This window comes from Canis lupus, chromosome 30, assembly GCF_011100685.1.
Source record: "Canis lupus familiaris isolate Mischka breed German Shepherd chromosome 30, alternate assembly UU_Cfam_GSD_1.0, whole genome shotgun sequence".
Classification (NCBI taxonomy): Eukaryota; Metazoa; Chordata; class Mammalia; order Carnivora; family Canidae; genus Canis; species Canis lupus.
In genome coordinates this window covers 24,218,752-24,244,845 of record NC_049251.1, presented here as the reverse complement: position 1 = coordinate 24,244,845, position 26,094 = coordinate 24,218,752, and the positions used below count along the sequence as shown (strand labels likewise).

The 26,094-nt window shown below is 38.7% G+C and overlaps 1 protein-coding gene and 1 long non-coding RNA gene across 15 annotated transcripts in view; one reads left to right on the top strand and one right to left on the bottom strand.

Annotated features, from left to right (window-relative positions):
- The window catches only part of LOC111093383, a 31,175-nt gene extending 9,468 nt beyond the window's left edge, over positions 1 to 21,707 (bottom strand). Inside the window, exons 1-4 of one of the 3 annotated variants that reach the window (XR_005381714.1) lie at positions 21,532 to 21,707; positions 12,508 to 12,586; positions 7,357 to 7,513; positions 5,663 to 5,875 (exon numbers count right to left, since the gene is read on the bottom strand). This is a non-coding gene — a long non-coding RNA (uncharacterized LOC111093383). Of the gene's footprint in view, positions 1 to 5,123; positions 5,876 to 7,356; positions 7,514 to 12,507; positions 12,587 to 20,178; positions 20,738 to 21,531 lie in introns of those variants that run through there. The other 2 variants (XR_005381713.1, XR_005381715.1) reach the window with 2 other exon arrangements.
- A 716-nt stretch (positions 21,708 to 22,423) lies between these two features.
- Positions 22,424 to 26,094, top strand: part of SLTM (SAFB like transcription modulator) — a 43,439-nt gene continuing 39,768 nt past the window's right edge. For 10 of the 12 annotated variants that reach the window (XM_038580554.1, XM_038580553.1, XM_038580551.1 and 7 more), the window contains exons 1-2: positions 22,424 to 22,697; positions 23,786 to 23,873. In XM_038580554.1, coding sequence (XP_038436482.1) covers positions 22,536 to 22,697; positions 23,786 to 23,873 — 250 coding nt within the window. In that variant the 5' untranslated portion in view covers positions 22,424 to 22,535. Of the gene's footprint in view, positions 22,698 to 23,635; positions 23,700 to 23,785; positions 23,874 to 26,094 lie in introns of those variants that run through there. The other 2 variants (XM_038580549.1, XM_038580548.1) reach the window with 2 other exon arrangements.

The window sequence follows — 26,094 nt, the reverse complement described above, 5'->3', positions numbered from 1 at the left end:
TTTTTTAAGATTTATTCATGATAGACAGAGAGAGAGAGAGAGAGAGGCAGAGACACAGGCAGAGGGAGAAGCAGGCTCTGTGCCGGGAGTCCGACGCGGGACTCAATCCCGGGACTCCAGGATCGCACCCTGGGCCAAAGGCAGGCGCTAAACCACTGAGCCACCTGGGGATCCCTCTTCACTCTCTTGAAGATCTCATCATTGATCAGTGGTGAGTTCAACTGCAGCTTCTTCAAAGCTAATCTGTCTAGCTTTTCTAGCTATTTCAACATTTTTCTCTTTGTCCTGATTTACTAAAATTTCATTGTTATGTGTTTAGGTGAGGATTTATTTTTTTATATATTCTGCTTGGGCTTTGTAAGGCTTCTTGAATTAGGAGATTATCCACAATCATGTCTTCAGAATATTGCCTTAGATACATTTCTTCTCTTTCTTTTCTGGGATTCCAACTAAACATGTTAGATCCTTTCACCGCAGGCAGGTGATGTCTTTGTTTCTTTATGTTGTATTATTTATTTTCTAATTGCTTCTAGCTTTATTGTAAATATTTTCTTCTAAAATTTATTCTAGGGCAGCCCAGGTGGCTTGGCGGTTTAGTGCCGCCTTTGGCCCAGGGCCTGATTCTGAAGACCCGGGATCAAGTCCCACATCGAGTCCCACATTGGGCTCCCTGCATGGAGTCTGTTTCTCCCTCTGCCTCTCTGCCTCTCTCTCTCTCTCTCTCTCTCTCTGTCTCTCATGAATAAATAAATAAAATCCTTAAAAAATAAATACATAAAATAAAATTTTTTCTAGTCACCTAATTCTCTCTTCAATTGTGACTAATATACCAAACCATTTAAAACAATTTGATATTACATATTTTCACTTCTAGAATTTCTATTTCTCCCCCTCCCACACACACACACATCTGCTCTGTCACTTTTTTTTTAAAAGAGGGGGGCAGAGAGAGAGGGAGAAAGAGAATATCAAGCAGGCTCCATGCCCAGCATAGAGCCCAAAGGGGGGCTCAATCTCATAACCCTGAGATCATGATCTGAGCTTAAATCAAGAGTTGGACAACTGATTGGGCCATCCAGGCATCCTTAAGCTTGAATTTTGTCAATAATCATAGTTGTTGGGACACCTGGATGGCTCAGCAGTTGAATGTCTGCCTTTGGCTTGGGACATGATCCTGGAGTTCCAGGATCAAGTCCCATATTGGTCTCCCTGTGTGGAGCCTGCTTCTCCCTCTGCCTATGTCTCTGCCTCTCTCTCTGTGTCTCTCATGAATAAATAAAAAAAAATCTTTTTAAAAATAATCATAGTTGTTTTACACAAAGTCTGTGCCTGATAATTACAATTTCTGGAGCCCCTGTGAATTGTTTTCTTCTGTTTGGTTTTCCTGCTCATCTTAACCAATGGCACCTTGTCTCTTTGTGTTCTTCTTCTCCTTGTCCTTCTTCTTTTTTGGTGCTTCTACAACTTTAATTGTATTTGGGACATTATGCTTGAAATTTTACTTACCGGCATCATGTGAGACCTGTTATGTCGACGTACAATGTTATTATGTCTATATATAACTTAAACTCTGGAAAACAAAATAAACTTATGGGAAACTAAATAAATAAATTTTTAAATTTCCAAATTTTAAATAAATTTAAAATAACCAAATAAATTTAAAAGATAGAAGAAAAATAAGAGCAGAAATCAATGAAATGGGAAACAAACAAACAAACAAAAAAACAGAAAAAACTGGACAACTTAGAAGAAATGGATAAATTCCTAGAAATATACAATCTATCAATACTGAGTCATTTTTTAAAAAATCTGAACAGACCAATTACTAAAAGTAAATAGAATCAATAAAGCAAAAACCTCACACAATCAGCTGGCTTGATGGATCAATTCTACCAAATATTCAAAGAAATGAGTAGTATCAACTCTTCTCAAACTTTTGCAAAAGTAGAAGAGAAGATAACTCTTCTAAATTCATTTTATGAGGCTAGCATTGTTCTGATACCAAAACCAGACAAGGATGCCACAAGAAAAGAAAATTATAGGCCAATAACCTTGGTGAACATAGAATCAAAAACCCTCATTTAAATTTTAGCAAATCAAATTCAGCAGTACATTAAAAGAATTATATGCCATGACAAGCAGGATTTATTCCAGGAATGCAAGGATGGTTCAACATCTGCAAATATGTCAATGTGCTATATATCACATTAACAAAAACGAGGAAAAATTATAGGATCATCTCAATAGATACAGAAAAGGCATTTGATAATGCCTTCAACATCCATTGATGACAAAAGAACTCTAAACAAAGTGGGTATAGAGGAACTGTGCCTCAATATAATAAAGGCCATATAAAATAAGCCTGCAGCTATCATCATACTCAATGAAAAAGCTCTAAAATCAGGAACAACACAAGAATGCTTATTCTACTACTTTTACTCAACACAGTAGAAGTCCTAGTCACAGTAGTTAGACAAGAAAAACAAGTAAGAGGAAAAAAAAAAGAAAAATAAGTAAGAGGCATCTAAATTGGGAAGAAAGAAGTAAAACTCTATTTTCAGATGACATGATATTGTATATAGAAAATCCTAAAGACTATCAGAAAACTGTTAGAACTAATCAATTTAGTAATGTTGCAGGATACAAAACCAATTTATAAAAATCTGTTGTATTTCTCTACAGTAATTACAAGCTATCACAAGAAGAAATTAAGAAAATAATCCCACTTTCACTTACATCAAGAAGAATAATAAACCTAGGAATAAATCTAGTCAAGGAGGTGAAAGACTTCTATACTGAAAACTAAAAGAGATCAAGGGAAAAAATTGAGGAGGCCACAATTAAGTGGAAGGATATTCCATGCTCATGGATTAGAAGAACTAGTATTATCAAAATGTTCATACTGCCCAAAGCAATCTACAAAGTCAATGCAATCTTTTTTTTTTTTAAGGTTTTATTCATCTATCCATGAGAGACACAGAGAGAGAGGCAGAGGGAGAAGCAGACTCCTTGTGGGGAGCCTGATGTGGGACTCGATCTCAGGATCCCAGGACCATGACCCAAGCCAAAGGCAGATGCTTAACCACTGAGCCAGGCGTCCCAAGAGTCAATACAATCTTAATCAAAATTCCAAAGGTATTTTTCACAGAAATAGAACAAACGGTCCTAAAATGTATATGGAGTCACAAAAGATCTGGAATAGACAAAACAATCTTGAGAAAGAAGAACAAAGTTGGAGGTATCGTGCTTCTTGATTTCAAACTGTATTACAGTTCCCCCTTGAATAGCACAGGGGTTAGGAACACCAACTCCCAGGCAGTCAAAAATCCATGTATTACTTTGGACACCCCCAAAACTTAGCTACTAATAGCTTACTATTGATCAGAAGTCTTACCAATAATATTAACAATCAATTAACATATTTTGTGTATGTTATATATTGTATTTTTATAATAAAGTAAGCTTAAGAAAAGAAACTGTTATTAGGAAAGTCATGAGGAAGAGAATACATTTACAGTCCTATACTATATTTATGGAGAAAACTACATGTAAGTGGATCCATGCAGTTCAAACCCATGTTTTTCAAGGTTCAACTTACAAAGCTATAGTAATCAAAACAGAATGGTATGAGTATAAAAAGATACATAGATCAGGACGCCTGGGTGGCTCAGTGGTTGAGCATCTGCCTTTGGCTCAGGATGTGATCCCAGTTCAGGGATCCAGGTGGTTAAGTTCAATATAGGTTTTGGTGACAATTTTTTAATCTGATGCTAAAAATAAAGCAACAGAGCAGCTTGGGTGGCTCAGCGGTTTAGCACTGCCTTCAGCCCAGAGTGTGATCCTGCAGACTGGGGATCAAGTCCCATGTCGGGCTCCCTGCATGGAGCCTGCTTCTCCCTCTGCCTGTGTCTCTGCCTCTCTGTGTGTGTCTCTCGGGAATAAATAAAATATTTTTAAAAAATAAAATAAAAGCAACAAAAGCAAAAATAAACAAGTGAGGGCAGCCCCGGTGGCGCAGCAGTTTGGCGCCATCTGTAGCCTGGGGTGTGATCCTGGAGACCCGGGATCGAGTCCCACATAGATAGGGCTCCCTGCATGGAGCCTGCTTCTCCTTCTGTCTGTGTCTCTGCCCCCTCTCTCCCTGTGTCTGTGAATAAATAAATAAACTCTTTAAAAAAATGTTTAAAAAAATAAATAAATAAGTAAATAAACAAGTGAGATTGTATAAAAATGAAAAAGCTACTGAACAGCAAAGAAAACCATCAACAAAATAAAAAAGGGGGTGCCTGGATGGCTCAGTTGGTTAAGTGTTGGACTCTTGGTTTCAGCTCAGGTCATGATCTTGCAGTCATGGGATTGAGTCCTGCCTCAGGCTCCAACTCAGTGCAGTCTTGCTTCAAATTCTTTCTCCTTCCCTTTCTGCCTCATCCCCACTTGCACTCTCTCTTTCTCTCTCTCTCTCAAATAAATAAATAAAATATTTAAAAATAAATAAATGAAAATAAACAGGGAATGGGAAAAATATTTGCAAATCATATATACTGAGAAGGGGTTAGTATCCACATTATATAAATACTCAAACAATTCAATAGCAAAATAACCCCAAACAATGCAATGAAAAAATGGGCAGAGGACCCAAATAGACATTTCTCCAAAGAAGACATATAGATGGCAAACAGACACATGCAAAGATGTTCAACCTCACTAATTACTAGGAAAATGCAAATCAAAGCCATATTAAGGTATTACCTCACATCAGTCAGAATGACTAGTATAAAAAGACAAGAAATAACAAGTGTTGGAAGGATGTGGACAAAAGGGAACTCTTGTGCACTGTGGGTGGGAATATAAATTGGTGCAGCCATTATGGAAATGGTACAGTACAGAAATTCCTTAAAAATAAAACAATTAACAATAGAACTACCATATGAGGACAGTCTGGGTAGCTCAGGGGTTTAGCACCACTTTCAGCCCAGAGCGTGATCCTGGAGTCCTGGGATCGAGTCACACGGTGGGCTCCCTGCATGGAGCCTGCTTCTCCCTCTGCCTGTGTCTCTGCCTCTCTCTCTCTCTGTCTCTCATGAATCAATAAATAAAATCTTAAAAAAAATAACTACCATATGATTAAGCAATTCCATTTCTGGGTATTTATCCAAAGAAAATAAAAACATTAACTTGAAAAGATATATGCATCATCAAGTTCATTGCAGCACTATTTACAGTAGACAAGATGTGGAAAGAACCTAAATGTCTACTGACAAGTGGATAAAAAAATTGTGGTATGTAGATACACAATGGAATATCATTAGCACATAAAAAAAGAAGGAAATTTTACCTTTTATGACAACATGGATGAACTTAAAGGAAGGAACAAGAAAAACAAGCTCATAGATACAGAGAACAGATTGGCAATTGGTGGCTGCCAATGGCAGGGGTTGGGACAATGAGAGAAATGGGAAAAGGGGGCAAAAGATAAAAACAAACACATGCACACAAAACAACCAAGAAACACAAAAATAGCAGAAATCAGTGAAATAGAAAACAAAAGTAATAGAAAGGAATCAATGAAACCTAAAGCTATTTCTATAAGAATATTAGTAATATAGATAAACCACTAACCAGACTATTTAAGGATTAATAAAAGAGAGAAGAAATAAATTACCAACATCAGGAATGAGAAAAAGGACATCACTTCAGGTCTGCACATTGAATTCATTGTTTTAGAAATACCCTAAAGAAAACTTGAGATCCACATGACTTCTCTGGTGAATTCTGTAATGTATTTAAGGAAGAAAGAATACCAATCCTACACAAACTCCTGTAGATAATACGAGAGTGCATACATCTCAACTCATTCCATGGGGCCAGCATTACCCTAAAACCAAGAGCAAAAATATTAAAGGAAAATTTAGACCAATATCCCTCATGATGGCTAAACCTTAACAAAATTTCAGTAAGTCAAATTTAACTATATATAAAAATGGATAATAATGCATCATGAACAAGTGTATTTTATCACAGGAATACATGGTTGAAATATTAGTCAATGTAATTCATGATATTAGCATGTTAAAAAAAGAAAAGTATATCATCATCTCTAAAGATTAAAAAAATCATTGGACAAAATTCAACATCCTTCATTATAACTTACAGCAAACTAAGGATGGAAAAAAATTCTAAATCATTCATTCTAAAGCAAGGCATCTTTAAAAAACCTTCAGCTAATATCAGAGTTAATAGTAAAAAACTAATGCCCTTTCCCCTAAAATAAAAACAAAGTAAGTCAATGTCATAGCCTCTGAATCTTCTTTTGGCTTTGCAATTAGAGCCCATGGTTCCCTCTTGTATCAATAAGATTATGTTTATAACCACTACTGGAGCACTTAACATATTTTATTTAATCCATTTACCCTTCTGTCTCTCACTCTACAGTGACCTTGAGGATAAGCCTTTTGTTTTACTCAACTCTGTATGAATGTTTAACAGTTGTAATGGGTCTTAAGGTTCATCTAGTTCAGTCATCCTATTTTCCACTAGAGGAAAGCAAACCCTAGAGAGATAAAATAACTTGTCCAATATCCTACAGCAACTTAGTTGATAATAGTAAACTGTGTCTTTTCATCTAAGAGGTACTCTGTCTTTGAATCAATCATTAAATAGATTTCATTCACATTATAAATGAGAAAATTAGGGGATCCCTGGGTGACTCAGTGGTTTAGCGCTGCCTTCGGCCCAGGGTGTGATCCTGGAGTCCCGGGATCAAGTCCTGCATCAGGCTCCCTGCATGGAGCCTGCTTCTCCCTCTCCCTCTGCCTGTGTCTCTGCCTCTGTGTGTGTGTGTGTCTCTCATGAGTTAAAAAAGAAAAATATTTTAAAAAATAATAAATAAATGAGAAAATTATATGCGTTTAATTACTTGCCCACAGTCAATATTATGTGTTAAAATAAGGAGCACAGAAAGACAAAAGTTGTTTCATGTTAAAAATATTTTTGTTGTTGCAGGATGAATATTTTCCACTGATTCACTTTTGCCCTGTGCAACAAAAACCTGTCTTAACCATAAGAAAATAAGCTTAGAGATGCAATCTAAAAATCTGAAACTATAACTTTATATTAAAATGTGAAATACTCATTAATTTCTTGCTTCAAGTGCCACTTTAAATGAACCATCTTTGGTGTGTTTGCAAACATTCCCAACTTTATTCTCTAATAATATTTGTGATACCTTACACAAATACAAATAATATCAGGATGGAAACTTAAATAGATTAACATTTTGGAAAAAACAATGAAAAATAAGTGAGGATAGCAAAATTCACCCTAAAGTAATTATGAGATGACACAAGAAATACATACCATGGAATCCTGGACAATTTCTACATGTGAGCCACAAATTTAGCTCTAGATTCCTTTCGGTCAAAGCCAATAAATAAATGTAATCAGTTACAAGATTTACAAGAGTCAATAAGGTAATATGTCTCAGAAGAAGCAGGAATTTTCCTTATATTGAAACCTGAAAGAAATATTATCATTAAAGTGACACTGTGTGGTAGTAAACAATCTTAACAATATCCCTACAATAATTACCATAGTGAGTTTCATGAAGGAAAGGAAGCTGGGGTGACCTATACCACAGTAAGATCCATAACTCTTTAAGAAAGGAGCTGAGGGTCACCTAGGTGGCTCAGTCAGTTGAGCATCCAACTCTTGGTTTCGGCTCAGGTCATGATCTCAGGTTTTTTAGATTGAGGCCCCTGTTGGGCTTAGCGCTCAGCAGAGAGCCTGCTTGAGGTTTTCTCTGTCCCTCTCCCTCTCCCCCCTGCTCTTTCTCTCTATCTCTCTCTAAAATCAATCAATCTTAAAAGAAGGAAGGAAGAGAGCGAGTGAGTGAGCTTGGGGTGCCCTGGGTGGATCATTTGGTAGAGCATGTGACTCTTGATCTCAGACTTGTGAGTTCAAGCCGCAGATTGGGTGTAAATTAATTAATTAATTAATCTTGAAAAAAAAAAAAAAAAGAAAGGAAGTGAGCCCAACTAAAAGTAAACATTTGAGAGGGAGGCTGATATGGAAGCTAAAGTGTGAGTCTGATAATAAACACTTCTATAATCTCTTACTACAAAAACCTTCTAGGAGGTTTAGTATGGTATGCTCTCACCAAGTCAAGAGCTTTGTAAGGGGGTTCTTCTATAGGTAAAATTTCCTGCATATCATCCCCTCCTATCTTATTGGTATGTATAACTTATCTGAAATCCAAAGGCTGGGTAATACAAAGATCATGGATTTTAGACACTCTGCTACTTGGGATCCCTAGGTGGTTTAGCGGTTTAGCGCCTGCCTTCGGCCCAGGGCATGATCTTGGAGTCCTGGGATAGAGTCCCGGGTCAGGCTCCTTGCATGGAGCCTACTTTTTCCTCTGCCTGTGTCTCTGTCCACCCACCCGCCCTGTGTCTCTCATGAATAAATAAATAAGATCTTTTTTAAAAAATTATAAAAAAAAGAACACTCTGCTACTAGTCATAAAGTGCATGACATAGAGAAGCAATACTATTTCAATAGTACCATGTACATGGAGAAACTTGTCATATGTGAGAAGAATTTCAATAGGTATGTCTTGAGTAAACAAAGACAAGGTTTTCTAGAGAACCAATCTTACAAAAGAGATGAGACATATTAAATTGTGTGATAAATTCATAAATATTTACTATACTTTTCTCACTTTTGTCTGTTTGAAAGTTGCTATAAAAACTAAATATAATGGGATGCCTGGGTGGCTCAGTGGTTGAGCATCTGCCTTTGGCTCGGGTCCTACATTGGGCTTCCTGCATGGAGCCTGCTTCTCCCTCTATCTAAGTTCTTTTTTTAAAAGATTTTATTTATTTATTCATGAGAATCAGAGAGAGAGAGAGAGGCAGAGACATAGGCAAGAGGGAGAAGCAGGCTCCAGGCAGGAAGCCCAACGTGGGACTCGATCCTGGGTCTCCAGGATCATGCCCTGGGCTGAAGGTGGTGCTAAACCGCTGAGCCACCCAGGCTGCCCTCTATGTTCTGCCTCTCTCTCTCATGAATAAATAAATAAAATCTTTAAAAAAAAAACACTAAATATAATTATATTGAAGATCCTCATAGAGATCAATGAAGAAGTAACATTTGTTTATGAAAAATAACAAGATTCTAAAACAAATTAAATAAGAATAGATGGATACAAAATATAATTATAACTTCCATAAATGAGAATGCCTGGATGGCTCAGTGGTTGAGCGTCTGCCTTTGGCTCAGGGCATGATCCCGGGGTTCCGGGATCGAGACCCACATGAGGCTTCCTGCATGGAGTCTGCTTCTCCCTCTGCCTGTGTCTCTGCCTCTCTGTGTCTCTCATGAATAAATAAGTAAAATCTTAAAAAAAAAAAAAAAAGAACTTCCATAAATGGAAATAGTAGTAATAGAAATTTAAAAGAAACCCCCAAACAACCCAATTATAAATGGACAAAGATTTGAATATTTTAGAAAAGAAGATATATGGATGCTGGAATAGCACATGGAAGGATGCTCAACATATTAATCATCAGGGAAATGCAAATTAAAACTTCAACAAAACACCACTTCACATTCACTAGTATGGCTATAATAAAAAAGACAGGGACACCTGAGTGGCTCAGTGGTTGAGCATCTGCCTTCAGCTCAGGGCGTGATCCTGAAGACCCGGGATTGAGTCCCACATCGGGCTCCCTGCATGAAGCTTGCTTTTTCCTTTGCCTATGTCTCTGCTTCTCTGTGTGTGTGTCTCTCATGAACAAATAAATAAAATCTAAAATAATAATAATAATAATAAAAGACAGACAAAAACAGTGTTGGAAAAGATATGGAGAAGTAGAACTCTGGGACGCCTGGGTGGCTCAGTGGTTGAGCATTTGCCTTTGGCTCAAGTCATGATCCTGGGGTCCTGGGATCAAGTCTCACATCGGGGTCCCCTTAGGGAGCCTGCTTCTCCCTCTATGTCTTTGCCTCTCTGTGTCCCTCATGAATACATAAATAAAATCTTTAAAAAAAAGAAATAGAATCCTCCTATGTTATTGATGGGTATGTAAATGCTACAGCTACTATGGCAGTTTCTTAGAAATTAAACATGAATTTACAATAGAACCCAGCAATTCATCTATCCAAGAAAATGAGAACAATTTCACACAAAGACTTGTACACAAAAATTCATAGCAGCATTATTCATAATAGTCCAAAGCAGAAACAATCCAAATGTCTATCAACTAGTGAAGAGATAACCATAATGTGGTAGTTATAACTATATAATAGAACACTGTCAGCAGTATAAAGCAACAAAAAACTGATACAGGCTACAGAATGGATAAACCTTAAAGAAACTAAATGCATAACACATGTATCATTCCATTCATATAAAATGTCCAGAAAAGGCAAATCTATAGAAATATAAAGTATATTAGTGGTTGCCTAGGGCTGGATGTGGGAACAAGGGTGACTGCAAATGGGACAAGGTATTATTTTTGTGTGAGAGAAATGTTCTAAACCTGGATTGTGAGAATGGTTGCACAATCTTTATCAATTTACTAAAAATCATTGAATTGTATATTTTAAAGCAGATAAAAATTTGCTATACATTGAATGTTTGTAACCCCCCCCCAATTCATATGTAAGCAGAGTCCTCATGAATAGGATCAGTGCTCTTGTAAAAGAGGCTCTAGAGAGCTCTCTTCATCCTTTCTGTTCTCATCAGACCCTTAATCTGCTGGCCCCTTCATCTTAGACTTCTGAGCTTCTAAAACTATGAGAAAAAAATTTCTGCTCTTCATTAGCCACTCAGTTTATGATGGTTTTCTTACAGCAGCTCAAAGGGACAAAATTATACCTTGATGAAGCAACTACTAACAGTTTCTTGTGTATCCTTCTAGATAGGTCTATATGCTTACATACATAATCACACATATTATTTTTGAAACGTACCATTCAAACTATCTCCCACTGTCTAGTTCTGTTTGATTTTTTTTTAAGATTTTGTTTATTTGACAGAAAGAGAGAAAGTACAAGCAAAGGGAGTGACATAAAGAAAGGGAGAAGCATGAGCAGGGAGCCCGATGTGGGGCTTCATCCCAGGACCCTGGGATCATGACTTGAGCAGAAGGCAGACGCTCAACCGACTGAGCCACCCAGGCACCCCATTCTGTTTGATTTTTCAGATAGATCCTGTAGATCTTTCCATAGTAGTATATGCATTGATCCATCATTCTTATTAATACATAGAAAGCATTCTGCTATATAACCATACCATTGATGAATTTTTAGATTATTTCCATCAATTTTGCATTGTAATTAATGTTAAGTAAATATCTTGGTATATAATTTCATATAAGTGTGCTATTACCCACAAGAGTACATTATTACCTATAAGTAGAATTTCTGAGCCAAAGGGTCCGTGCATGGTAATTTTGTTATGCTTTCAAATTGAATTGATCTCCATACAGGTCATTTTACACTCCAGTCAGCAATGCATGAGGATATACTGACAACACATTTTTTTTAAGATTTTATTTATTTATTCATGAGAGACAGAGAGACAGAGAGAGAGAGAGAGAGAGAGAGGCAGAGACACAGGCAGAGGGAGAAGCAGGCTCCATGCAGGGAGCCTGACATGGGACTCGATCCTGGATCCAGGATCAGGCCCTGGGCTAAAGGAAGTGCTAAACCGCTGAGCCACCCGGGCTGCCCTGACAACACATTTTTGACAACACAAGTTAACAAACTTTTAATTTCTATGCCAGTCTAAAATGTTATTTAAAAACACACTTCAGTTTACATTAACTTGTCTCTTACAAGAACAGAAATTGTGGGCTCTGGGGTGGTTCACTCGGTTAAGCGACTGCCTTTGGCTCAGGTCATGATCCTAGGGTCCTGGGATGGAGCCCTAGGTAGGGCTCTCTGCTCAGTGGAGAGCCTCTTCTCCTTCTCCCTCTGCCTGCCACACCCCCTGCTTGTGCTCTCTTTCCCTTCATCAAATAAATAAATAAAATCCTTAAAAAGAAAACTTCATAACCCATAAAATAAAAAATCCCTAACAATGGCATGCCTGGCTGACTCAGCAATAGTGCACATGACTCATGATCTTGGGGCCATGAGTTTGAGCCCCACATTGTGGGCAGAGTTACTCAAAGAAAAACCCTAACAAAATATTAATTAATATAATCTAGCAACTTTAAAAATGATAACATATAACTTATGGAAAAAATAATTTTAAGGAAAATCTTAAATTTCCTATTGGAGTTTATCACAAGAGAACAAGGTTGACTAAATATGTGAAAATCAATATAATTAAACATATAAAGACTAAAAAAGAAAAACCATATGATTTTCCCAATAGACACAATTATTTAACAAAATTCAACATCCAATTATGATAACAATTCTAAGTAAACTATGAATTGAAGGTAAGTTCACAAACTTGATAAAGAACATCTATGAAAAAACTGTAGCTAATATACTTACATGGAAAGACCAAATGCTTTCCTCTTAAGATCTGGAACAGTCCAAGAAAATGTGCTCTCACCATTTCTATACATCATTGCTATGAGGTCCAAGTTAGTGAAATAAGGCAAAGGAAAAAAAAAAAAAGAAAGTCATATGCATTGGAAAAGAAGAGTTACTGTCTATCTAGGAAGAAAAAGAGAATCTACAAAAAGTTATTATGTTATAACTTGCAAGTTTTAAAAGGTATCAGAGCTCAAGATCAATGTACCATAACGAACTGTATTCTGTATATTAGTGACAAATAATTTAAACACAAAATTAAGAAAATCATACGATTTACAACAGCATCAAAACATGAAATATTTGTGACTAAATCTAACAAAATACATGCAATATTTGTGTGTTGAAGGTTATTCTCATTGCTGAGAGACAGTAAAGACGATTGAACTAAACGGAGAGATGATACCATGTATATGTTTGGGAAGACAATACTGTTCCAATGTAATTCTCCTTGAATTGATCTATATATTCAACATAATCCCAACTAAAAGCTTTTGTAGACATTGAAAAACTGATTCTTAAATTATATGGAAATATAAAGGATCTCAAAGAGCAAAATGATTTTCATAAAGGAGAACAAATTTGGGGACTCACACTACCTAATTTCAAGAGTTTTTTTTTTTTTTTTTTTAAGATTTTATTTATTTCTTCATGAGAGACACACAGAGAGAGAGAGCGAGAGACAGAGTGAGAAGCAGGCTCCTTGCAGGGAGCCCGATGTGGGACTGGATTCCGGACTGGGATCATGCCCTGAGCCAAAGGCAGAGGCTCAACCGCTAAGCCACCCAGGGGTCCTTAATTTCAAGACTTATAAGGCTACAATAACCAAGATAGTGTGACAATCCTGTAAGGATAGATACATAGCTCAATGGAGCACAACAGTGTCCAGAAATAGATCAAGTTTCAACAATGTTGTCAGGATAATTCAACTAGGAAAGAATAGTTTTTTCAACAAATGGTGATGAGACAATTATACTTCCACATTAAATAATTTTGACTGTTACTTCACATCATATTAAAAACATAATTCAAAATGGATCAGAGGCTTAACAGTTAAAATTTAAGGCTTTAAGAGGGGCGCCTGACTGGCCTAATTAGTGGAACATGCAATTCTTGATTTCAGGGTTGTAAATTTGAGCCCTACATTGGGTGCAGAGATTACTTAAAAAAATAAAACCTTAGGGGTGCCTGGGTGGCTCAGTCTGTTAAGCGTCTGCCTTTGGCTCAGGTCATGATCTCAGGGTCCTGGGATCCAGCCCCATATTGGGCTCTCTGCTCCAAGGGAAGCTTCCTTCTCCCTCTCCCTCTGCCTGCCACTCCCCCTGCTCCTGCTCTCTGTCTCTGTCACGTGAAAAAAAAAAAATCCTTAAAAAAACCTTAATACTTTTAGAAGACATCAGACAAAATCTTTGTGACCTTGAGTTAGGGAAATATTTCTTAGCTAAGATGCAAAATGCATCAATCATCAAAAAAATCATAGTCTGGACACCCTCAGTTTAAAAGTCCTGCCTTTTGAAAGTACCTCTAATAAATTTATGGGATGAGCTAGAAACCAAGAGAATATATCCAAAAGACATATATATAAAAGGACTTATATGCATACTAGTAAAAAAAAAAAACACCCTAAAACCCAATAATAGACAACCCAATTTTTTAAATGAGAAAAAAAAGGATTTGGACACCTCATCATATACAGATGGCAAATCAGCACAGGCAAACATATTCAAAGTGACAGAATAGCAAATTAAAACAATAACATTACATACTAAAATGGTTTGAAAAACCCAAAAGCTGATCATTTTAAGGGCTAATAAGGATTTAGAGCAACTGAAATCATTAGATATTGCTGGTGGGAATGCAAAAAAAGCATATCTAGAAAACAGTTTGGCAGTTTCTCCTGAAGTTAAACATACGATTACCATACTGACCCTTTTTGGTATCTACTCCCCTTCAAAATGAAAACATGTCTACACAAGTACCTGTATGTTAATGTTTACAGCTGCCTTATTCATAATATTAAAATTAAAAACAACTCAAATGCCCATCAATTGGCTTCATACTATATGATTCCATTTATATGGCAAACTGGAAAAGAAACTACAGTGAAAGAAATCAGGTCAAAGTTTGCCAGGAACTGGGAATTCACCAGTGTTCTCTTCCAGGACTTGTATGATTTCATCTCTTATATTTAAATATCTAATCCATTTGGAATTTAGCTTGGTATTAGAAATTAACCCTGGGCATCTGGGTGGTCCAGTGGTTGAGCATCTGCCTTTGGCTCAGGTCATGATCCCGGGGTCCTGGGATCGAATCCCACATCAAGCTCCCTGCAAGGAGCCTGCTTCTGCCTCTGCCTATGTCTCTGCCTCTCTCTGTGTGTCTCTCATGAACGAATACATAAAATCTTAAAAAAAAAAAAAAGGAAGAAAGAAAGAAAGAAATTGATTCCTTTTAGTTATTTAAAATCCCAACTTTTGGGGCACCTAGGTGGCTAGTTGTTTAAGCGTCTGCCTTCAGCTCAGGTCATGATCTCAGGGTCCAGGGATCAAGCCCCACATGGGGCTCCCTGCTCAGCGGGGAGACTGCTTCTCCCTCTCCTCTCCAGTTGTACTCTTTCTCACTCTCTTTCACAAATAAATAAAATATTTAAATTAAAAAAATCCCAACTTTTCATGACACATCATTATATACCTAATAAAACAGCTAAAGTTTTAAAAAGTCCTTAAAAAGTGAAAATACCAAACACTGTCAAGAATATGGAAAACCCAGATGTCTCATAAATTGCTGGTGGAACTATAAAATGGTAAAGCTACACTAGAAGAGTTTGGAGGTTTATTAAAAAATGAAACATATATACATCGCTTTAAAAAAAAAGATTTTATTTATTCATGAGAGACACACAGAGAGAGGGAGAGACATAGGCAGAGGGAGAAGCAGGCTCTCTGCTGGGAGCCTGATATGGGACTTGGTCCCAGGACCCCAGGATCATGACCTGAGCTGAAGGCAGATGCTCAACCACTGAACTGCCTAGGGGACCTACAACATGACTTTTTGTTTCCTACTTTTGGAAGCTCTTTTTATATTAGGAGTACAAAGCTTTTGTTTTTGACATGTCACACCCCCTGGCATTTGTCCAGATAAATGAATAAAGGCCACACAAAAACCAAACTGTGGTACATTCATATGATGGAATACTACTCAGTAACAAAAAGGAACAAACTATTAATATATGAAACTGCTTGAATCTCAAGAAAGGTATGCCGAGTTAAAAAAAAAAGATAATTTCAATGGGTCACATATTATATTATTCCATTTATGTAACATTCTTCAAGTGAAAAAATTATAGAAATGGAGAATAGTGACTGCTTGTGGTTAGGCTTGTGAGGGTGGGAGTGACTATAAAGAAGTGGCACATGGGAGATATTTGTAGCAATGAAGTAGTTCTTTATAAAAATAACTAATTGGGTTTCTAGGTTGGGGTTATTATAAATACTACTGCTATGTGTATTTGTTTTCCCATAAACTATATAATTAAGAGTAAATTCCTGGGTCAAAAGATATGTGGGTCTGGAAATTTATTAGATAATTCTAAAGTGTTTTTTTTAAAGTTTCTTAAATTTTAGTTATCATGAAAGACACACAGAGAGGCAGAGACATAGGCAGAGGAAGAAGTAGGCTCCCTGTGGGGAGCCTGTTGCTGGACTCATTCAGGACCTCAGTGAAAGGCAGATGCTCAACCACTGAGCCACCCTCTAAGGTGTTTTCTAAAGTGGTTGTATCCATTTTTAGTCCCACTTAATCCCAGTTCCAGTTACTCCATATCTTTTCGAACACTTGGTATTGTTAGTTTCTCTGGTTTAGGCATTATGCTGGGGTATAAAGAGATATCACTGTAGTCTTAATATATAATTTCCTGATTACTAATGAGATTGATAACTTATACGTGTGTGTGTGCGCGCGTGTATGCCATTTGATTTTTCTCTTTGGTGAAGGATGTTTTTAAGATTTGACCATTTTTTCCCCACTGAATTGATTTCTTAATTTGTAGTTCTTTGTAGATTCTGGTTATGTACGCACCATTAGTTATTTTTATAAAGATTTTATTTATTTATTCATGAGAGACACAGAGAGAGAGGCAGAGACACAGGCAGAGGGAGAAGCAGGCTCCATGCAGGGAGCCTGATGTGGGACTCGATCCAGGTTCACGCCCTGAGCTGAAGGCAGACGCTCAACTGCTGAACCTCTCAGGCGTCCCTACCCACCATTAGTTATATGTGTTACAAATATCTTGAACTCTATGGGTTCATTTCTATTCTCTTAATGATAGTTTCTGATGAGCAGAAATTCTTAATTTTAATGTATCCAAATACATAATTTTTTCCTTTGTAGTCAGCGCTTATAAATAAATAAATAAATAAATAAATAAATATAATATAAACAAATTTTTATATTTAAAATTTTTTTCACCCTCCCCTATATTTAAAATTTTATAAATAAAATAAATTTTTTATAAAATTTATAAATTTTTATAAATAAATTTTATAAATAAATTTTTATAAATAAATTTTAATAAATAAATTTTTTCCTAATCCAAGGTCATGATAATATTCTTCTAATATTACTTTGAGGAGAGACAAACCTGAGGGGTGACCTTCAAATCATCAAGCCTCCCTGCTTGAATTGGGACATTAACTTTCTATCCTTTGGCTGGGATTTATACCACTGGCTCCCCTGATTCTCAAGCCTTCAGACTTGGATTCCTGGAGTTACACTATTGACTTTCCTGAAGGTAAGGCCAGGAAGTCTTTTATTTCTTTTTTAAATTATTGTTATTTTAAATAGGCTCTAAGCCGGGCATGGAGCCCAACGTGGGACTTGAATTCACAACCTGAACTGAGATCAAGAATTGGATGCTTAACCAACTGAGTCACCTAGGCACACCAGAAAATCTTGATCTGTAGATTCAAGAAGTTCAACAAAACCCAAGTAGATACATTTTTTAAAACCATACACCAAGACACAACTTCAGATTGGAGATGGAAGCTATTGGGATTTCTTAGTATATATGCACACAATGTATATATTTTGTATATATATATACAAAATTTCAGTTATATATATACAAAATTTTATTTATATTTATAATCTCTCTCCACATACACACATAGACACAAACGCATGCCTGCACTTGTGCACACACACAAATATATCTCCTATTGGTTCTGTTTCTCTGGAGAACCTTAATACATCCAAATTCAAATGTAATTACATAAAGTATTAATGGATTAAATATTTCAGATAAATGATTTAGCCTACATTAAAAACAACAATTGTATGTTACTTTAAAAAGCACATTTAAAAAACATTCAAAAAGAGGGGGTGTCTGGGTGGCTCAGTCAGTTAAGCATCTGACTTTTGATCTCAGCTCAGATCTGATCTCAGGGTCGTGAGTTCAAGCTCCATGTTGGGCCTTATGTTGGGCCCCACATTGGGTTCCATACTGGGAGTGGAGCCTACTTAAAGAAAAAAAATTAAAAACATGCAAAAAGCTTAAAGGCAAAAAAAAAAAAAAAAAAAAAGAAAAGAAAAGAAAAGAAAAGAAAAGAAAAAGAAAAAGAAAAAGAAAAAGAAGAAGAAAAAAAGCTTAAAGGCAAAAGTTTGGAGAAAGACACACTTTGTCAACACTAGCCAACAGAAAGCTGATATACTATTTAAGCAAAATAAAAACCACTGAAGATAAAAAGCTCACTTAATTATGAAGGTAAAAATTAAAAAAATTAATTATGAAGGTGTAAGAATTGTAAATATTACAAAAAATTGTACAAAAAAATTGTACAAAAAATTGTAGATATTTGTAAATATCTAATAATAAAGTCTTAAAATACAGGAAGTAACACTTGACAGTTCTACAACCAAATCCACATTCTTGTGAAATTTTTTTTTATTTTTATTTTTTTATGATAGTCACACACAGAGAGGGGGGGCGCAGAGACATAGGCAGAGGGAGAAGCAGGCTCCATGCACCGGGAGCCCAATGTGGGATTCGATCCCGGGTCTCCAGGATCACGCCCTGGGCCAAAGGCAGGCACCAAACCGCTGCGCCACCCAGGGATCCCTATTCTTGTGAAATTCTAAACACGTCTCTCACAGTAATTAATATAACAAGACACAGAAAATCAGCAAGAAAATATAAGAATTGAACTTTATATTTTGTCAAGCATTTTTGTTATTTTCAGAGGGGGCATTTTTTATATGATTTACCTATTCTGTCATTACAAGAAGCTATGCTTCTTTTCCACTAGGAAAAGTACACCACAACTCAACTGCTGCCAACAGTAAATATCTGGGTCATGCAAAGATATCTTAAGATGGGAAAGTTTTTAAAGCCTATTTGAAAATGAGGGTAAGGAACAATGATATTGGACAGGAAGATGGTAAGCAGAGACTAAAGTCTCTCAAAAAAAAAAAAAATGGAATGAACAGTAGAAATCGGGGCTTAGCATTAGGAGGAAGGTTCTCTCTGGGAATCCAAATAAACTTTGGTGAAAAACAAGATGTTATAATAAAAAAATGCAATGGATTTGAAATCATCCTGGATCTTCCTTTTACTAATTCTATGCTCTTGGACCAGTTATTGACATTTTGAACCTCAGGTTTCTTTCTTTTTTTTTTTTTTTTTCCTTAAGATTTTAAGATTTATTCATTCATGAGAGATACACAGAGAGAGGCAGAGACACAGGCAGAGGGAGAAGCAGGCTCCCCACAGGGAGCCTGATGTGGGACTCAACCCCAGAACTCCTTGCAAGGAGTCCAAAAAATAAAGATCATTCTATCTATCCCTATGAGGGTTAAATTTTCCTGTTATAGGCTCTCCGAGCACTGTGTCTATCTTCCTTCAAGCAATTTATTATTGAGTGTCTACACTGTGTTAGAATCCCACACAATGGTGAATAAGACAGATCAAGTTTATCATTATCTTCCTAGAACCTGGCACACCTGGCAGATAGTAAATATTCAACAAATATCCTTCAATGGTGAGCTTGTATAAAAACAAAAACAAAACCCATAGGGAGTACAAAAGTATCCAATAAATGACAAGAGGCTTTCTACAATAAAATACAGGTTATTATACTTTCTAAGTAGTGTTCTTGATGCGGAAATAAGTGCATTATGTTCCTTCACCTAAATACATTTCAAAAATAAATAAATAAATACGTTTCATTAAAGAGGAAAACAGGAAAAAATACCTCATACTAAAGAAACATCCATTTAAAGGAAAATTATTTAGATAAGTAATTTCAAAACCCCAAAATCATAGGTTACATGACAAAATTATATACTCTGGATGTTAAAAGCGAAAAAATATTTTTCTTCTATTTCATTTTTCTATTACAAAAAGTTAGATTTATGTAGGTATTACGTATAGCTTCAAACACATAAAAAGAACTTAAACAATATACAATTAAACTTTATGTCCTCCACCTAGATTTACTATTAAATTTTTGCCACATTTGTTTCCTCAATTATTAACATTTTGCTACATTCACTTTAGTGATTTGTAACATATTGCCACATTTGTTCTCCCCCTCAAGCCATTTGAAAGTAATTGCAGACAGAAAGATACTTCACCTCTAAGAACCTCAGCAAGTATCTCCTAAGAACTAAGACATTCAACATGAGCATGATAGAACATTCCAGATGCTTAACCTTGGTACACCAATGCAGCCTACTATACAGTCAAATTTCCCAATTGCTTATTTAGTAGCTTTTACGATCTAGAATCTGAACAATAATCACACACAAAATTTAGGTATCACATCTTTTTTTTTCCAGAACTGCTCTACCACTTTTATGATACTGCCTTTTTGCAGAATCTAGAGCTTTTATTTTGATGAAGGTCCTACAATTGTCTTATTGTTTTCTCATGATGAGATTCGGGTTAAACATTCTTGGCATTTGGCAGGTGATGCGTGCTTCCTAAGTGCATCAGATCAGAAGGCATAGATCTCCATTTCAAGATAAGCCCATTATTAAATTTTTCCTTAGGACAAACACTCATTCACTTTATTAAATTAGTTTCTGGTTAGTACAACCCCTCTTTGCAAGTATTCACGAGGTGGGAGCAGGGTGGGGTAGTGGGAAAGACACTGGGATGAGATCTTAGGTTCAGTGTCAATTTGGCCAATAATTAGTTGTGGGTCCCTAGGTAAATTTCTAAAAATTTTTATCGGGGGGGGGGGGATTGTGCCAGATTTCTAAAGACCCTGGAAAAAAAAAACAAAGATTTTATTTATTTATTTATTCATGAGAGACAGAGAGAGAGAGGCAGAGACATAGGCAGAGGGAGAAGCAGGCTCCCTGCAGGGAACTTGATGCAGGGCTTCATCCCAGGACCCCCAGGATCACGACCTGAGCCAAAGGCAGACGCTGGACCACCCAGCCACCCGGGGGGCGGGGGGGGGGGGAAGGGGGCCTCTAAAGAACCTCTGAATTCTAAAATTCCATGACTGTGAATTATGTTGTAGTAGAGGCAGAGCTGGACTTGGAATCAGGAGACCTGGATTTTTAGCACCGGTTCCACCACATACCAGCTAATGTGAACATTCACAAGCCATTTAATCTCTCTAAACCTCGCATAGATAGATTTACCCCCCGCAGAGTTCGGAAGGATTAAGAGGGTTATTGCGTGTCAAGGCGCATTATAAACCGTAAAGAACTACCCGCATATCAAGTATTATTTTTATTATGTCCAGTTTTTCCTCCTTTTGATCTCATTAGTCAATCAGGGGGAAAAAAAAAAAAGAAAGAAAAAAAGACAGAAAGGGAAGACAGACCTCACCCATTTAAACTTTAAATCCCCCCAAAACGACAGCATCCCTAATGGTGCGTCACTATCAGCGCATGGAATTGAGGAGAGTCTTATTCCGTGCAGGCTCACGCTTTGTTCACGACGCCGGCTGAAGTTACAAGACAGGTACTCACTTGCACAGGCCGATCCCTCCTAGGGAGATGGCGATTGCTCTGGGAAATCCCAGATCTGGCGGGGGCAAGCCCCGGAGTGCGGTGTAGGAGAATGGCAACGGGGACTGGAAGGCCTCCGGGCTCGGGGGTGGGCTTCGGGCGGCGCCCCGGGGCGCGCGGCGGGGGGCGGCGATGAGGGGCCGGCGCCCCGGGGGCAGCTCCTGCGCCTGCAGCGAGCGGGGCCGGCCGTGCCGCGCGCTCAGCCTCCTCGGGCCCAGGGCACGTCCCCCGCCCCCTCCCCGAGCCAGCCGGCGGGACCTGTCACCCGGGCCGGCCCTTCATACTCTTGCAACACTTGGAGCCATGCAGGGTTCTTATTTCCTAAACCGGCCCTACGGCTTCTTTCCAGCCTTTTGATTGGAACTCGGGGAACTTCGTTCGCTCGTGCACACGGGCCACATTCTTTTTTTTTTTTTTCTTCTTCTTCTTCTTCTTCCTTCCCCCCGATTGTTCAGCAGCACTGATAAAAAGTATCTCCCCGACAGAGGCTCAGGGCGCGCACACGCCCCTCTGCTTGCACTGAGCAACCCAGCAACGCTCTACGCCGCGCAGCGCCCGGCAGCGTCGCGGCTCAAGACTGCAGACGCCGCCCGACCCTGAAAATGGCTAACGAGGAGCGGCGGGAGAACGGCGGCGCGGCGGACGTTGGTGCGGTTGGACGTGCCTGACCTCCCGGCCCACGCAAGGGGTCGCGCCGCCCAGGTGGCCGCCGCCGGCTCCGCCGAGCGCGCCGGGCGCCGTCCCCCGCTCCCGCCCCGCCCCCGCGCCAGTGCGCACGCGCGGCCGTCATCCGGGTGCTGGCGGCGGCTGCAGGTTGCGCTGGGGTGGCGGACAGGGGGCGGGGCCAGCGGCTCATTGTGCGCAGCGCTGCGCGGCGCCGGCGGCCGCCGAGGCCTGGGTCGAAGTTGGCGCTGCCGCCGCCCTGCAGCCCACTCGCTGCCTCGGCAGCGCGCTGCTCTTCTAAAATGGCTGCCGCTACCGGTGCTGTGGCAGCCTCCGCCGCCTCGGGTCCGGCGGAAGGTAAAAAGATCACTGATCTGCGGGTCATCGATCTCAAGTCCGAGCTGAAGCGGCGGAACTTGGACATCACGGGGGTGAAGACTGTGCTGGTTTCCCGGCTGAAGCAGGTGAGGCCCGGCGAGGTCCGCGGAGGGGAGCGTAGGCCGCGCCTCGGAGCCCCCCGCTTCCGCCGCCGGGGCCCGCCGGGCTGCGCGGTGGGGAGGCCCCGGGCGGCGGCCGCGCGCGCGCGGGGAGGGCGAGGAGCCTCCCGCGGCGCCCCCGCCCCCGCCGCCGCCGCCGCCGCCGCGAGCCGCGCTGGGCCTGCGAGGGGCCTGCGAGGGGCCCGCGAGCCGCCCGCGAGGCGCCCGGGACCGGCCGCGGCAGCCGAGCGCGCCCCTGCTCGCCCCGGGCCGGCCCCGCCGGGCTGCGAGGGCGGCGGCGGACACCCGGGAGGCGCTCGGCGCCCAGTCTTTGGCGGCGGCGAGCGCGTGCATTTCCCGGCCTCGGAGGGACTGGTTACTTTGGTGACTTCGGCGAAGTTACCGTTTAATTGTGCCCAACCGTTTCCTCCCCATCGGGGGGGGGGGGGGGCGTGTGCGTGTGTGTGTGCAGGGGTGGGGAGTGGGAGAGGGAGTTGAGGGGTGGGTCAGAGGAGCGGGTTTGTTTTCCGCTGGGTTTTCAGTTTTTGCATCAGAGCAATCTGCCTCCCTTTTTTTTTTTTTTTTTTTTTTTTCCTTCTCCCCCATCCCTGATTACCTTTCTGCTTTTATTTCAGCGAGCGTTGGAATTGTAGTAGCGGGGAAATAAGTTTGCATTTTAGAAATTAGGGAGACTCTTTGGAGTCATTTACTTCCGCAGCTAAGCAGCTCTTCCGCAATGGAGAATAGATTTTTGTTCGCTATGATAATATGTGATATTTAATTACCTCGACTCGGTAGAATTTAAAACTCCATGTGATTTTTTTTTTTTGGAGTCCTAATGATATTTTCTCCGTGAAAGTTTCTCTCCCTCGTGTAGTTTAATTGCTTGGGTTTTTGGTTTGTTTTTTTTTTTTTGTTTTTGTTTTTGTTTTTTTTTTTTTGAAGTCGGTTTATGAGATGACTGGCAATTCGAATGTCTTGAGGCTTGAGGTTTGCTAATTTTTTTTTTTTTTTGCGTTTTTATAAAATAAGTTTAGATAGATTGTGTAGCATATTAACTTCTCTTTCTAATGTAGGCTATTGAAGAGGAAGGAGGCGATCCAGATAATATTGAATTAACTGTTTCAACTGATACTCCAAACAAGAAACCAACCAAAGGCAAAGGTTGTTACGAGTTATGAACATATTTTAAAATATATTTTGGTTATATAACTTGCCTCTGCTCTTGTGCCACTTGCCCTGTTTATATAGTGCTACTCTTCGCTATTTCCCTCTGGCACTCTGCCTTCTTGGGTCAAGGAAGAAAAGTTACTGTTGCCAGGCTCTGGATAACTTGTAGCCTTTAAGATTTGGCTAAAGCTAACCTGAAAGCGAGACCGGTTCTTTATTGCTTCCAAAAAATTTACACAGTCCAGTTTCATAATGTTGCTTCCTTCATGGTGTGAAGACCTAAAGAATAAAAAATACAGTTTAATACACGTCTACCTTGCCCCACAATTGGCAGAGTATTGATGGAATTCCTTCCAAATCTTTCACCTTGGCTCCTGCTGATTTTTTTCTAGTATATTAAAATTTTATAACCTTTATGTTTAGTATTTTGTCTTACTTGGTGAACTTAATTTCCATTTATGCTATTATACATTCTGATTTTCAGTGAAACTCAAAAAGACCTCACCAATCATACTAACAAGGTAGGGAAAATCCATGATTACTTAGCTTTAAAAAAAAAAAAAAAAGGCGCTTTAAATTATAGGGTTATGTTAAGGATTTTAATTTTATGACTTTTAAACTAGGCCAGAGTATATTTCCAGGATATAGTGATTTAACGAATAGAGAAAAGTGGTTTTAAATGAACATTTTGACAATATAAATGGGACTTAAGTATTTTTTAGATTTTCTGGTAATTTAAGTCTTGACTTGAATAATTGTAAATTTCTCCCACCCTCCCGTAAGCATAGTGGCAGAGGATAGACTTGATGTGGGTTATCTGGATCCTGGTGCCTATTTACAATTTCCATATAGAATGTGTCATGGGCAGCTGCAGAATTTTAAAAAAATCTAACTTTCCTTACTGCTTTAAGTATCCTAATACCACTCTGTCTGCCATGTACCAGATTGATTATAGCTAGGGTAAAATGATTGAGTGGATTAACCTTGAAAAGAAGGGAATATTAACATTTGATCCTAAGCAATCTGTAGGCATTAATTAGGACCAGGCAGATCTTGATGCCTTCTCACTATTTGAGTCTTCATAGGTCTGCAAGAGTTCCCCTTTTGTCCCAAAGGAAATTGAAAAGGCCCAAGTAGTATTTCCTGGGTGGGATGGGAATAACAGAGGTGGAAATGGAGTTTAGAGGAATAACAAAGGTATCTTGAAGGTCTGTGGCTTTTAAATGTAACTCTGACTCAGTGTATCACTTTGAGAGATACATTTTCCTCTTGAGAGAAGCTTCTGCTGGGAAGCCTGTGCTGACAAACCAGAGGCTATTTCAAAATGAGGCATAGACATTTTGGAAATAAGTATATCAGGAATTAACCATATTTCTTATAGTGATTTTGATTCATGTCATTTATTTAACACATTGTGATAGTTCAACAGATGTTATGTATTAATCACAGTTCCAGATTACTCAAGCTAATTATCGATTTTAGCATCTAAAGTAAACCTCATCTGATATGTTCATTCTCACCTATTTTTAATTTCTTTGTGTATCTCTTTTTCAGTTATTAGGAACTTCATTCGTCTTACGTTAGAAATAATTTCAGCAATATAAAATTTTAAGAAGTTTTTTTCTCTCTATGCAATATGTACGTATAATTGCTTTGTTGATTTTATCTTTTATATGGATTATTAAGATATTTGAACTAATTTTTCCATGACACTGATATTAAGGTGTCTCCTGGTCTTTAGTTAGAAATTTAATCATTTGTCTGTAGCAGACTACTACTGAGTACTTCATGAGACTCATTATAGGACACACAAGGAATATAGCACTTGCCTCCTTAAATTCCATTTTACATTGGTTTGAAAATTCTATGAATTACAAAGAAATAATGTAAATCCCAAACTAAGAACCTGGTTTGAATTAATGTGCAATTAAAGATGCATATATATTTATTTTATTAAAGATGCTTGAAAGTAAAATTATTTTATGTCAAGTTTAAAAATAATGTTGGGGATCCCTGGGTGGCTGAGCAGTTTGGCGCCTGCCTTCAGCCCAGGGCCTGATCCTGGGGTCCAGGGATCCAGTCCCGCATCAGGATCCCTGCATGGAGCCTGCTTCTCCCTCTGCCTGCATCTCTGCCGTGCTCTCTCTCTCTCTCTCATGAATAAATAAATAAATAAAATCTTTAAAAAAAAGTTTAAAATGTTAAAAAATAAATA